At 42.1% G+C, this 13,981-nt stretch overlaps 1 protein-coding gene across 1 annotated transcript in view; it reads right to left on the bottom strand.

The window, feature by feature from the left end:
- The window catches only part of TRPA1 (transient receptor potential cation channel subfamily A member 1), a 55,438-nt gene extending 42,072 nt beyond the window's left edge, over window positions 1-13,366 (bottom strand). Inside the window, exons 1-3 of the mRNA XM_030304275.1 lie at window positions 13,246-13,366; window positions 7,431-7,587; window positions 3,991-4,166 (exon numbers count right to left, since the gene is read on the bottom strand). Of these exons, the coding sequence (XP_030160135.1) occupies window positions 3,991-4,166; window positions 7,431-7,587; window positions 13,246-13,356 (444 nt within the window). The 5' untranslated portion in view covers window positions 13,357-13,366. The remainder of the gene's footprint in view (window positions 1-3,990; window positions 4,167-7,430; window positions 7,588-13,245) is intronic.
- Window positions 13,367-13,981: the final 615 nt, after the last annotated feature.

Raw genomic sequence — 13,981 nt, 5'->3', positions numbered from 1 at the left:
CCTTGCCTTAAAAAAAAAAAATCACACAGAACTCCTTGTTAATAGAACGTGTCCTGATAGATCAGCAAATGAATTAGGCTTCCTAATTAACTCTGCTCATAAACCAAAATTAAATTGAGATTTTAGTACATAAGAACACATAGAAAATTATTGACAGATGAAAGAAAATGAGAGCACAAGTTCAGTCTGAACCTCAGGCACTTTCACATTCTGTTCTCAACAAACACTAGATTCTCATGCAAAGTAACCTACCAAGTCTATAAGATTTTTCTCTTTGCCCTCTTAGAATCAGAGACCATAGATTTATGGCACTTATTAGGGTGTTACTGCTTACTACCATAAGCACAGTTTTTCATAAAGCTGTGTAAAATTCTATGTGGCAGAGGTCCCAGAGAGAGCAACTAAACTGTGCCCACTTCAGATTCACTCAAGACCAGGCAAGTCTGGAGGTTTGCAGGTGAGGCCTCCAGAGATCCCTTTGATAAAAACCCAGGAAGCCTCATGGGAGGCTCAAACCACTGGATACTTAAGGGTTGAGCCCTAAGGACAAAGGCCAGACTACCTGCTAACCCCCAGGCCAACGCGTCCCGGGGAACACTAAACACACCACTGGTGTCTGCACAAGAACCCGAGGTGACATGTGAATAACAACTTTTTACTTTACAACCATCTAGGCAGAGGTGGAAGGCCTGGGGGAAGGCTAGCCAAAGAGACAATGGAGAAGCATTCTGCATTACGGCTGGTGGGGTACAAGCCGGACCCAGGGGCGCAACTGGGAAGGGTAACCCCAGAGGCTTGTTTGTAAGCACATAAACACACCAAAATTCCTCCTCCTTCCATTTTCTTCATCTCCGGTTCAGTAAAGGGGTTTGGAGACACTTTTTGATGAAGTTATGACTGGTAAGACCAAGCAAAGGAGAGACCACTAATTTCAATTCTCTTATAACCCAGCTTTTTTTCTTGTTCTTGTGTCACCAGGAAATTCTGTTATATACACCATCTAGTTTATAAATCAGTTATGGGCTTATTTCTAAACTCTATTTTGTATTTCTATGTGATACCTTTCTGTATCTGAAGATTTCTGATATCTAATTAACAGCCTTTCAACTGTTACCTGCCTTTGAATTCCCAAATCAAACTTTCAGAGTCAAGATTAATTAAGTACTTGGGCACTTGCTTCTGAAAAGAGCCTTCAGAGGAAGCACAAGAGTTCCTCGAGGAAATATGTGGCCTCTCTGGGTGGGGAGGGGAATCCCCACAGTCACTAGTTTCCAATGCAAATGGTAGAGAAGGAGCATTTGGCTCACAAATAATGCAGACAATTAAAAGACAGTTTAATGCCAAAGGCCTTTTCAATAACCTCTTCAAGGGGCTGTCCTGACCCATCTTCTTAGGTGCTGATACCTAAATTCCTCCATTCTCCTTCGAGCAAAATGCCCATTCACTCATTCATTCACTTATTCAAGAGCCATCCTTTACCAGGTGAGAACTGGAGAGATTTATATTAGTTGCACACAGTCCCTCCTTCAAGGATAACCAGCCACAGCAGGAGAAAACCAAATGAACATTTGATTACAACATCATGTGTTAAGTATTACGGTAGAGCTATATACAAGTTATTGTGGGAAAGCAGAACACAGGCTCCCCTCACACCCTCTTTGCTTGGCCTCAAGAACCCAAGGACCCAAGAGGCTGAGAGGAAGGTGTTTGGGTTAAAAGGGGCATGGAGCTCAAGAACACTCCTAGGATTTCTTTGGTAATTTATCAACAAGGTAGGTTTTCGTGTGGTATGATGGACCAGAAATTTTTCCCTCAAAAGTTGAAATGCTAATCCTCAATGTGATGGTACTGGGAGGTGGGGCCTTCAGAAGGTGATTAAGAATGGCATTAGTGCCCATATAAAAGAAACCCCAGAAAACTCTTAACCCCTTTCACTTTGCAAGGACACTAAGATAACAGCCATCTGTGAATCAGGAAGTGATCCCTCACCAGACACCGAAACTGCTAGTGCCCTGACCTTGGACTTCTCAGCCTCCAGAACCGTGAGAAATGAATGTTTGTTATTTAAGGCCCACAGCCAATGGTATTTTGTTACAGCAACTTGAACTGGCTAAGATATGTGGCTTAGCACAAAATCCAAGTCATTATGTGCAGTATAATTTCCTTAGGAAAACTTACTCTCGGTTCCAAATTGCCTCCTTTAGAAATGGATATCTGGTGGCTAACAGACACAAGAAAAGATGCTCAGCGTCACTCATCGTCAGAGAAATACAAATCAAAGCCACACTGAGATACCACCTCACACCTGTCAGAGTGGCTAAAATGAACAAATCAGGAAACTACAGATGCTGGCGAGGATGTGGAGAAACGGGAACCCTCTTGCACTGTTGGTGGGAATGCAAACTGGTGCAGCCACTCTGGAAAACACAGTGGGGGTTCCTCAAAAAATTAAAAATAGATCTACCCTAAGACCCAGCAATAGCACTACTAGGAATTTACCCAAGGGATACAGAAGTGCTGATGCACAGGGGCACACATACCCCAATGTTTACAGCAGTGCTTTCAACAATAGCCAAATTATGGAAAGAGCCTAAATGTCCATCGACTGATGAATGGATAAAGAAGATGTGGTTTGTATATACAATGGAATACTACTTGGCAATGAGAAAGAATGAAATCATGTCATTTGCAGCAATGTGGGTGGAACTGGAAGGTATTCTACTGAGTGAAGTAAGTCAGAGAAGGACAGGTATCATATGTTTTTACTCATATGTGGATCTTGAGAAACTTAACAGAAGACCATGGGGGAAGGGAAGGGGAACAGAGAGGGAGGGAGGCAAACCATAAGAGACTCTTAAATACAGAGAACTGAGGGTGGATGGGGGTGGGGGGCAGGGGAGAGGGGAAAGTGGGTGATAGGCATTGGGAAGGCCACTTGGGATGAGCACTGGGTGTTGCATGTAAGCCAATTTGACAATAAACTATATTTAAAAAATAGAAATGGATATCTGGAACATATTCCATTTGTAAATTTCATTGCCCTTTAAGTAAGCATGTGTGTCTTCTAATGTGTCTATGAAACTCTGCAATGCAGTTTATTTATTTATTTTTTTAATTTTTTTTTCCCAACGTTTATTTATTTTTTGGGGGGACAGAGAGAGACAGAGCATGAACGGGGGAGGGGCAGAGAGAGAGGGAGACACAGAATCGGAAACAGGCTCCAGGCTCTGAGCCATCAGCCCAGAGCCTGACGCGGGACTCGAACTCACGGACCGCGAGATCGTGACCTGGCTGAAGTCGGACGCTTAACCTACTGCGCCACCCAGGCGCCCCTGCAATGCAGTTTAAAAGCCTTGGACTAAACCTTACCCTTTAGACATTCACCAGTATCTCCACTATTTGACAGAATTCACTCTGAAGGTTTGGAAAAAATAAGAAATTCCCCAAAAGTATGGTTCTTCTTTTGCTAAGACATGCCAGACGCTAAGGCATGTCGTCCATCCTAACAAAAGTCTTAAATCACAATTATGTTTTCTGTGTTCACTGAAGCACTCATCACTGTCTTCCTTTTCATCATTAAATCAGGCAGGTAAAAAAAGTAAAGCATTAACTCACAAACATGGAAATGAGAACAAAATTACTAATTCTTGCTTCCAACCAGTTATGCAACATTAGGCAAATTATTTCATTCTATCTGTGCCTCAGTTCCTCAGCGATGAAATGGGGACAATAACAGTCTGACTACAATGTTCTGTTTCTTTTAATGATGATTAAATAAATTAAAATATATGAATCTTTTTAGAAAATGCTGCTACATAAAAGCAAGACTATAATCACTATTCATCATTGGCTGGTCAGAAGTAAAACCAACATTATTACCACTATTTCCATTTGCTCTGGTAAGGTTAGGTTGGCCACTCTGGCTCAGGCAGAGACCACAGGACGTGGGTCCTATCCTATGCTATGATGGGGAGATGGCAGAAGCCTTACCTTCATCACCTCATTGTGTAAGCCCTGCACAGCGATGTGAAGAGGAGCCAACATGTTGCTGTTTCGGAGGTTTGGGTTGGCTCCTTTGCTAAGAAGAAACTTAACACTTTCAACCTGGTTTTTTTCTGTGGCCCAGTGCAGAGGGGTATTTCCATAATCATCCATCACATTCAGCACTAGAAAAAGACACCAAAGTAAGGATTAGATTTTGCTTGGACTATATCCAACACCTACTGATGCCTATTCACTTCAAATCTCAGTGCCAAGTGCTACTAACATAGGCTTCACCTTCTGTATAATAAAATGAAGGGGTGGGCTCAGTCAGTTAAGCATCCAAGTCTTGATTTTGGCTCAGGTCATTATCTTGCAGTTCGGGAGTTTGAGCCCTGCATCGGGCACCATGCTGACAGTACAGGGCCTGCTTGGGATTCTGTTTCCCTCTCTCTCTGCCCCTCCCCTGCTCACTTGCTCTCTCTCAAAATAAACATTAAAAAATTGTTAATTAAAGTATTGCTACAGTTCTTAAGACACATCTAATGGACACCTGAATATACAGCAGATATGCTGACGTATGGCATGGACTTTGTCAAATGAGTTAGATGTCTGTCTGCAGCATCTGTAAGAAATAGATTCTCCTACTGCTACAAGCTTTTATCTGTGGTATGAATTTGGGGATAGTTATAAAATATTGAGCTCACCTAAAAGCAGAAACTATATGCCAGGAACTCTACTAAGTTCTACACAATCATTATTGCACCCAACCCTCTAAGGGCCCATAAGGAACCATGAACATTTTTCAGAAAGATAAAGAAAAATGAGCCCTGGAGAGTTTCAAAACCTTGCTAACATTACATAGCTAGTACAGAGTTCTACAAACTGCCTTACCTCTTTGAACCTCAGTGTTAGTATATTCAAATTTGGTAAGAGGGAAGGAAGAAGAAAAGGATGAGAGAGGGGAAGGGACGAAAGAAAGGGGAAAGAAAAAAATTTAAATATATATATTTCACAATGTTTGGGGGAAAAGAGTATCAAATCATGTCTTCGAAGATCTTAGTAGAGTATTTGGCCCCTAGCCATGGTTCAAAAAATGTTAATGAGAAAAAAAGACATATCACTAATAAACTAGAAGACTGGAATTAGGGCCTGTGCTCCTGATGCCATAAATGGTTCCCACTTATTTCTAGGATACAACATATTGTACTATTTACCCTGTGGGCTCAGCCTAAGAATATGCCCTTTCATACCACAATGTCTTACATCTGTTCTAAAATAGACTTGACTATATGCTTTTTAATTAGTGGCAAAATATTCTTATGTCTGAGGCGCGAGGAAAGTATTCAGTCACAAATATTATTTGAGGACCATCTGGAACCATGCTGCAACCACATTTCACATTTTTTCTTTTTCTTTTTAAATGTTCGTTTATTTATTTATGTATTTATTGAGAAAGAGACAGAGAGAGGGGGAGAAGGAATGCAGGGGATGGGGCAGAGAGAGAATCCCAAACAGGCTTCATGCTCAGTGCAGAGCTCAATGTGGGGCTCGATCCCACAACCACGGGATCATGACCTGAGCTGAAATCAAAAATTAGATGCTCAAACAACTGAGCCACCCAGGTGTCCACCCCTCATTTTGCTCCTTTTAGAATGTAGCTTTCCATTCTTTTCACTCCCCCAAGTACCTCATTCTCAGCAACACAAGTGTGCACGCACACACACACGCCCTCTCCCTCATACTCGTACACATTATTTGATCATTTTGATTGATCAGGACACTCAAGTATTTCATTCAGCCCCAACTTAAATAGGGGCTTAAAATTATAAATTCCCATTCATTAAATAACTTGAATTTGACTTTTATCTCCATCACTTTCCAGAAATCATTTTTACAAAGGTCACTGAGGCCTTTTAGTATAAGGGTTATTGGGATCTTACTGCTATTTGATCTTTTTGATACAGTATTTCTCATTACTCATCTATTCCAAAACTCTTCTCTTGGCTTGTGTACCATTAATATCTTCTCCATCACATCTCACCATCCTCTTGTTGGTTTTTCTTCTGCCATCTGATCCTTGGTATTTGTGCTCTACCCTTAGCTACCTTTGCGGGCAATTTCATGGCCTCCTAAAGGATCTCCATGCACTTCCACAGCCTCATTGGCCCTGTGGGGGCAGCTCCCTTCCTTCTAGAGTTCTAGTCTACTAGAATACTAGCTATTAATCTACTAATCTACTGGACATTTTCAAGTAGCTGTCCTCTGGGCCTTTCAGACTCAGTATGACCAAACCAAATTCACTATTCCTCACATCTTACTCTGAGTTTTCTTCTGTTGTTTCTTTATTTTTTTTTAACGTTTATTTTTGAGAGCGAGAGAGATAGACACAGTGCAAATGGGGGAGGAGCAGAGACAGAGGGAGACACAGAATCTGAAGCAGGCTCCAGGCTCCAAGCTGTCAGCACAGAGCACAACACGGGGCTGGAACCTGTGAACTGTGAGATGACCTGAGCCGAAGTTGTATGCTCAACAGACTGAGCCACCCAGGTGCCCTTGTTTTTTTCATATGCCTTCTTTTCTGGATGGCTATACTATCAGCCTCATCTCCTAAATTAGGAATCTCAAAGTCAGTTCAACCGCTTGCCACTTTCTCTTCACGTCCAATCTCTTATCAAGCACTGTCTGCTCTACATGCAAAAGAGCTCTTGATTCTTTCTTTTCCCTATTCCAATCTCAAAACCCTGGTGGACTCTCACCTTTTCTTTGCTACTAAGGTAGCTTTCTCATTGGGCTTCCACTTCCAATCTATCTTCTACAATTTTGATAGAATCATCTTAAATAATGAAGGTCTTATCATAACATCTCACTGCTTAAATCTCTGTGGCATCCCCCTTCCTTGTTACAGTTGAGTTTCTCCAACAAGACGGTGTATGCACAAGGCTGAACTAGGGGACGATGTTCCATCTTCTTGGAGTCTCAATATTATTTAATGATATGAAATTTAAGTGCAGAATGACCTCAATGGAAATAATAGAGAAGAATACATAAAATGCATATGAAAGAAATCTGTTCATGTTGTACAGCATCCCAGGTATCTGTACCATCCTTTGCAGTATTTCAGTGGAAATATATATTCTTTTTTTTGAGAGAGAGAGTGCACGTGAGCGGGAAAGGGGGGGGGGGAGGGAGAGGGAGAGGGAGAGGGAGAGGGAGAGGGAGAGGGAGAGGGAGAGGGAGAACCTCAAGCAGGCTCCAAATTCATCACGGACCTCAGTGGAAACATTTGAGGAACACTGGCCCAAAGGGCAAACCACACTCCTGAGTAAGATATTCAGGTCCCTTATAATCTGGAACTAATATGCTCTTCAAAATTACTTCATACCACTCTTTCCAATGAATCTAACGGATGATGGACTTATGTAGCACTTATTATAACATTTCGTCACCTTCAAAAGAGGAGTCATTGATGATCATCCCCATCAGCTGCACTTGACCTTCTTCTGCAGCATGGTGCAAAGGGGATGCGTTCACATCATCATATTTGCTTAACTTCTTTCGTTTCTTCATCAAGTTAAATCTACATGTACTTCCTTCAAAAACCACCTGGAAGCATACAAAAAATTGTTACCTCCAACAAGTATATATAAAACTCAATACAGATTAACTGTTAAACGGTTACTATCATCCAAAACTATTTATCATGCTTATGATAAAATATTTTTTAAAGAACACAAAATGCACACAGACATATAGAAGGTACAAGTAAATGCTTGAAAAGTTTTGAAGTAATTGTAAGGGATATGATCTAAGAAATACTAAGTATAGTGAAAATACAGAGAAGTTTTCTTTGTCAGGTGAAAATGTACTTAAATTAAAGCATGGGGGATTTTGGTTAGATAAAAAGATTTTCATGAATGCAAGGATCAAGTCATGTAACTTATGTGGTCAGTACCCTAAAACAGCTGCCCACTCACCACCCTGGGATTAAGTAATTCCTCCTCTTCTGACTACTGGAATCCTGCACCAGGCCAATTCAGGTCAGGTTCACCTCCTCATTGTTCTCTGCACACTGGAAATGCCAGCATTTCTGTGCACTTACTTAGGACCAGATGTCAGGACACTGAGAGGTGACACAATTTGCCCAAAGGCACGCTAAATGGCAAAGTGAGAACTTGAACCAGAGGTGCATGGAATATATATTTTGGTTGACTGGCGAATGTTGGAAAAACCAACATACAGTAGAAAGTAAAGCCAAGGTAAAAACCATCATCACAGAATGAACTCTGATACAGTAAATGCTTTAATCATAAACCATAAGAACAGATTTTGTATAGTAAGCTCAGTAAGCTTTTGGCACAGTTGATGTTGTCACTGGCCTATAAAAGTGTAACTCCAAGCACACGCTCACTTCCACTGATGCCAAGGGAGGAGTGTGAGCTTTTATGAATACCTGTTTTTCTTTAACACTCTTTTCTTCCTGTTTTTTAAATTATTTATTATGATCGGACTGAGGATGATTTATCATAATCATAATTCTTCCTTGTAAAGTTTGTGGGGACAGTGTTGACATTCTGCTTTTGATTCTCACAAGATATGAAAAATTCCCAAACAGAACCTTTTCTAGAAAATCTCACGGCCTAAACAGACTAAGGTAACTAAAAACTAACCTTCAAAAATAATTTTATTTGATGTTATTAGTGTTACTCTAGCAAACAAAATTTTTTAAAAGCCTTCATGTGATAAACTTGTTTCTATTATCCTGCCTTGCATTATTTAAATTTTCATAAATACTTCAGATCAAAAAGTATATTCCATTTTTCTAAAAGTTAATTAATGTATCCTCTCTTACTACCTGTATTAGCTGACAATCTAGTTCCCTATTCAACTACTGGAGAATTCTTAGTATTGGTTTTATACAGAAAATTAAGAATTTTCAAAATAATTATACTCATTTATAAATTATACTTCAATTGACTGATAAGAGATTTATTCAAAGTTGCTTCTAGAATTCCCCCTTATACTTGAAAGTGAGTACTAGGTATGATCCATAAATATGAATGACATACCTTATTCTATTGCTAACATTTTTATATTGCTTAGATATGATGGTATTGATTACATACCAATTTGGAGACACTGGAAATTGCACTGGATTAGGTATTTTGATATTTGCTTGCCAAAGCCAAATTGCAGATTTTGGCCCCCAAATAAGGCTGTAGCCAAACCATGGCATGTCCCTGAATGGTATACAAGTGTTCTACCAGAAGCTAACCTCTTCTAGCCCCACGCTGTGCTGTGTTCATGGGGGACTTAGCGAGAGTTAAACCAGGCTGTCTACCAGAGTGAAGCGTGCCCTTCTCTCTCTTCTTGTTTCCAATCCAATGCCCTCCTTAATTCTCCCTCCTCCTTGAGGCCTTCATGAGAAATACAAGATGTTATTCTCTAGCCTGGCCTTGCTTTGTCTCTCAAAAGTGCCCAATAACAGGCCACAGGACATATGGGGACATTACAGCACTGACAGTTGCTGGAATGTGTGCCATGGATTCCCATTTTTTCCTCCATTTTTAAAAAATTTCCGACACAGTAAATATTGGTGGCTCTAACCCCAAAACAAGCATTCTTTGGAATCTTCAATTTTAAGTTTAAAGGGATTCTAAGACCAAAAACACAGTTTGAAAAACACTCGTTAGTTCTTTCCTCACACTGTCTGTACTGAATGTGTACCACACATTTGGATACTTATTTTCTGTGATACTTTCTACATGTAAATAAGTATGCCAGAAAGAGACAGTGGAGGAAGGAAGGAAATAAGACCCAGAGCTCTTATAGAGTAGCAGGTGGGGCCAAATGGACCATTATACACTGCAGAATTTCCCCCAGACTACCTTTTTAAAAAGCAATGTGGAAAATTAATGGAACCTCATTCCATTGCTATGGTAATATATGTACTAAAATTATTTCTCAATGGCCCTTTCAGCTTTGCAAATATGTGACCAAATAAGACATTTGTCTGATTTTTTTCTGAAGATATTTCTTAATATTTCATCACATGAACCAAAAGCAAAACGTTTTATAAGATAATAGTCCTAGAAACCACTGTAGAATAAGTACTTCCTGAGAATGCTGAAACCTTCTTCAAACAGATGATCCAGGTACTTGCTTTAATTCTGTCTTTAGCTATGACTAGTCACATTTGACACACATGAAATAAAATGAAGTGTTAAAGTACTTATTTTATTTTATTGAGAGAGAGAGAGCAGTGGAGAGGGGGAGAAAGAATCTTAAGCAGGGTCCATGCTCAGTGGAGCCCAACGTGGGGCTCAATCCCCTAACCCAGGGATCACGACATGAGCTGAAATCAAGAGTCAGGTGCTCAATCAACTGAGCCACCCAGGTGTGCTGTACCTAACGCATTTTAAAACATAGTTAATAAACATGGAGCATATTAGCATTCACTCATCAAATGTCAGGCTGAAATAAATAAAACAAAATCCCTTAAAATTTTGAACTTTGGGTTTTGCTCTGTTATCATGGAATAGTACCAGAGAAATCACTTTTCCAGGACAGTCCTTAAAATACATTGTATCACTTTTCAACTACTAAATTCTATGTAAGCTACACATAATTTTAGTGGATGAAGGATAGAATAGCATCCAACCATTTCCAAATTTACAGATTCAGTTATAAATTTAAAATGAATTTCTTACAGAAATAAGTGAATTCTCAATGTCTCACCCAGCAAAGGCAGGGTTTGTCTAATTCCATTTGGAAGTATTTTAGCCACTGAATTTGATGTTCTTCCAGTGATAATAAAGGGATTACACTGCCCACCCCACGGTGCCAGAAAGAACAATTCACAAGTCTGCTCAGCGATGTGCGGTCAACACAAACCCAACTACACACTCTGAGAACAAGTACTAAGTTCAGACACTGACAAAGTACTGCTGAATTCACAATGACAAAAGAGCATCTAAGTACTTTATATAAGCTCATCATATGTGCTCAACAGTCTGAATTCAGTACATGATATGTTAAGGCAGGCTTTGAAGAGACTGCTTAAAGAAAGTTCTGAAAGTAAGCCAAGGAGGTCATTTAGAGAAAATTATTATACATTCAATATAGTTTTTTATGGTCACAGAGTTACTTCAGATTCTCTTGATTTCTGAACTATATGACTAGCTATGGAACACGATGGACTAGATCACTTTTAAAGAAGTTAATTCTAAGCCCTTTAAAACAGAGATATCAAATACATTTGTTCTAGGTTGCCTCAGTGAAATACATACAAGCAGTAATGGAGTAAAAAAGAGGGAACCTAGGTGAAAGACTGTAGCAAATGAAGGGCCGAATGCTAATGTATTAATTCTCTTGAAAGAAAGTCATGAAAAAAGCTAAAAGCATCAGATGGTTCTTTTTCCACATTTCTCATCTTGTAAAGTTTCTCCCATCCTTTGATTTTGTTAGTACTCCTGAAATAGTGGGTCTATGCTGGAGAAAATATACACCATATCTTTTTAATAAGGAAATCCTTAGAGTAAGAACTCTCCACAGTATTACACGTACTTATTTGTAATTAGTCTCACTCACCACTGACATTTCTACAGAATCATCTGGAATTATTGTACATAATAAAATACATAAATCCCTCAAACTACAAGCTCTATTGTGGTTTCTAAAAGTCTTAAATAACCTAAATGGCTCCACTTGACTCAGGCAATAAAACTAAAGACAGTTAAATAAAAACCATGAAGAAAATGAAGTTTGAGACTTTGTGCTGCAGAAAACCTCCAGTAAATATCTAAGACAAAATCACATTGGTAAGTGAAGGATCTCGGATGAGATTTTTGAAATGTAAAATTTTCTTCCATTCCATAATATTAATTCCAAAGACATTATCCTAGTGCTTGAAATCAACCCGAGAGCTCAGGACTTTGTGTTAACACTATAGATGCCGGTTAATACTCTAATACTAAGGAGGAGGAAAAAAGTCAGCGTTTAATCTGGAGGTGCAAACAGAGTCACCTTGGGAAGTCTGGTTTGTCAGTTTATGTGACTTACTACACGTGCCTGACTTACATGATTGGCAGCAGTGCCAATCTGGTGATTTCAATCAAAATTAAAGCTCTTGGGGCACCTGTGTGGCTCAGTCGGTTAAGCGTCTGACTTCCAGCTCAGGTCATGCCTTTGAGCCCCTTGTGCTGACAGCTCAGAGCCTGGCGCCTGCTTCGAATTGTGTCTCCCCGCCTCTCTCTGCCCCTGCCCGTCTCGCACTGTCTCTCTCTCTCTCAAAAATAAATCAACTTTTTTTTTTTTTTAATTAAAGCTCTTGATCCTGCTGGGACTTTTACATACATGCATATTCACTAAATGTACTGACAAAAGAAACTGCATCTACACTCAGACACAATCTCACCTGTGATGCAAAACAAAAACCCTGTCCACTCTTGCTGGACCAATGAATGACAAACTCATACAAGAGACTACTATAAAGCTGCAGAATAAGAGTGAAGTACACCTCCAGGTGCTGAACTTTAAAGTATTCTAAAATATAACATAGTAAGTCACGGGCGTGTATTTGTGCAACCCGCGTCTCCCTCCCTGTGCGCTCTGGAAACACAAGGAACTGTTAACATGGATTCCACCGTGGAAAGGGATTCCAGGTGGGGCACGGGAGACACACTTGGGACGTTTTAACGCTTAAAAAGAGACCCTTCTTCCCGCCGACCACGTGAAGACAGCCAGGGGCGGGTTTGCAGAGCCCCCAACAGCCTCGGCGCTCAGACTGCGCCCTCCCTCTCCGGACGTCAGGGTGTCCCGGGAACCGCGCAAGCAACAGAAATCCGTCCTAGCCCTCGGGGTCTCGCGAAGACCACCTACCCTGCGTCCAACGGCCTCCTCTTTCACAGTCCTTCCAGAAGCCCCCACTCCCTGGAGGAACTCGCCAGTCCCGCCATGTTCGGTACTTTGGGCTAAGTCCCCGAAGCCGCAGGTGCCCGCCCGTGAGCAAAGGCGGGCCGCGCAAACCAGCGGACAAACACAAAGGACCCGGCAGGCTGCAGGGGCGCCTCGCTAACGCGCCCCTCGGGGCCCCCAGTGCACCGCACACACGCCCTGAAACCCGCCCGCCCATCTCGCGGCGCTCGGCGCCCTCGGGTCCCGGGGCAGCCGGCTGGGAAACCTTGAACGCAGGAGCGCAGAGTTCAGCAGGGCCGCCCCCGCCCGTGCTCCGGACCCGTCCCCACCGCCCAGCGCCTAGGGTACCTTCAGCGAGTCCTTGCGGCCGTCCACGCCGTTCTCCACGCCCTGGTAGACTGCGCCCTGGGGCTCCTGCTTACCCCCAGGGCTCAGCATCTTCCTCAGGCTGCGCCTCATCGACCGCACCCCGTCGCCACCTGCGCCAGCTGCTCCCCACGTGCGCGAGCACCTGCGGCGAGAGATTGTTGGGAGGAGGCCGGAGGCCGAGAGAACTTCTGGAAGGGGTTCTTCGGCCCCGGGGCCGCTTGCAGCGCAGGAAGCAGGAGGGACACCGGGAAGAGGCAGGGACACAGACCTCTTGTCCGCGCGCGGCGAAGGGGTGGCCGCGCCGAGACTGTCCCCCGCTCGTCGCTTCGGGCCCAGAGCACGCACGACTCGCCTGTCCGACCTGCGACCGCGGCAACGTACCCCCTAAGTCATGGTGTCAGGCCAGTGTGGATCCAAGGAATCTGGAATCTTTTATAATAAAAACAGTAAGAACCGCCCACCCGCACAACCGGGGAGAGGGGCGGGGGAAGGAAGGGAGGCGGGGGTGGGGGTGGGGGTGGGGGGGTGATAGTTGAGAATGAGAGAATAACTGGGTACATTGGGAAGATTTTTAATTTTTAGGATGCCCCCCCCCCAAAGCTTCTGAGGTTGTGTTTCTCGTTTCATTTTAGAAGTCTAGCTCTTTGACTTGGAAATAAGGTTTTTAGAAAAGCGTCTCTTTCCAAAAAAAAAAAAAAATGAGGGACTAAATCCT

The sequence above is a fragment of the Lynx canadensis genome, chromosome F2 (assembly GCF_007474595.2).
Source record: "Lynx canadensis isolate LIC74 chromosome F2, mLynCan4.pri.v2, whole genome shotgun sequence".
Taxonomy (NCBI): Eukaryota; Metazoa; Chordata; class Mammalia; order Carnivora; family Felidae; genus Lynx; species Lynx canadensis.
Note: the sequence above shows the minus strand (reverse complement) of the source record. Positions and strands in the feature narration are given on the sequence as shown.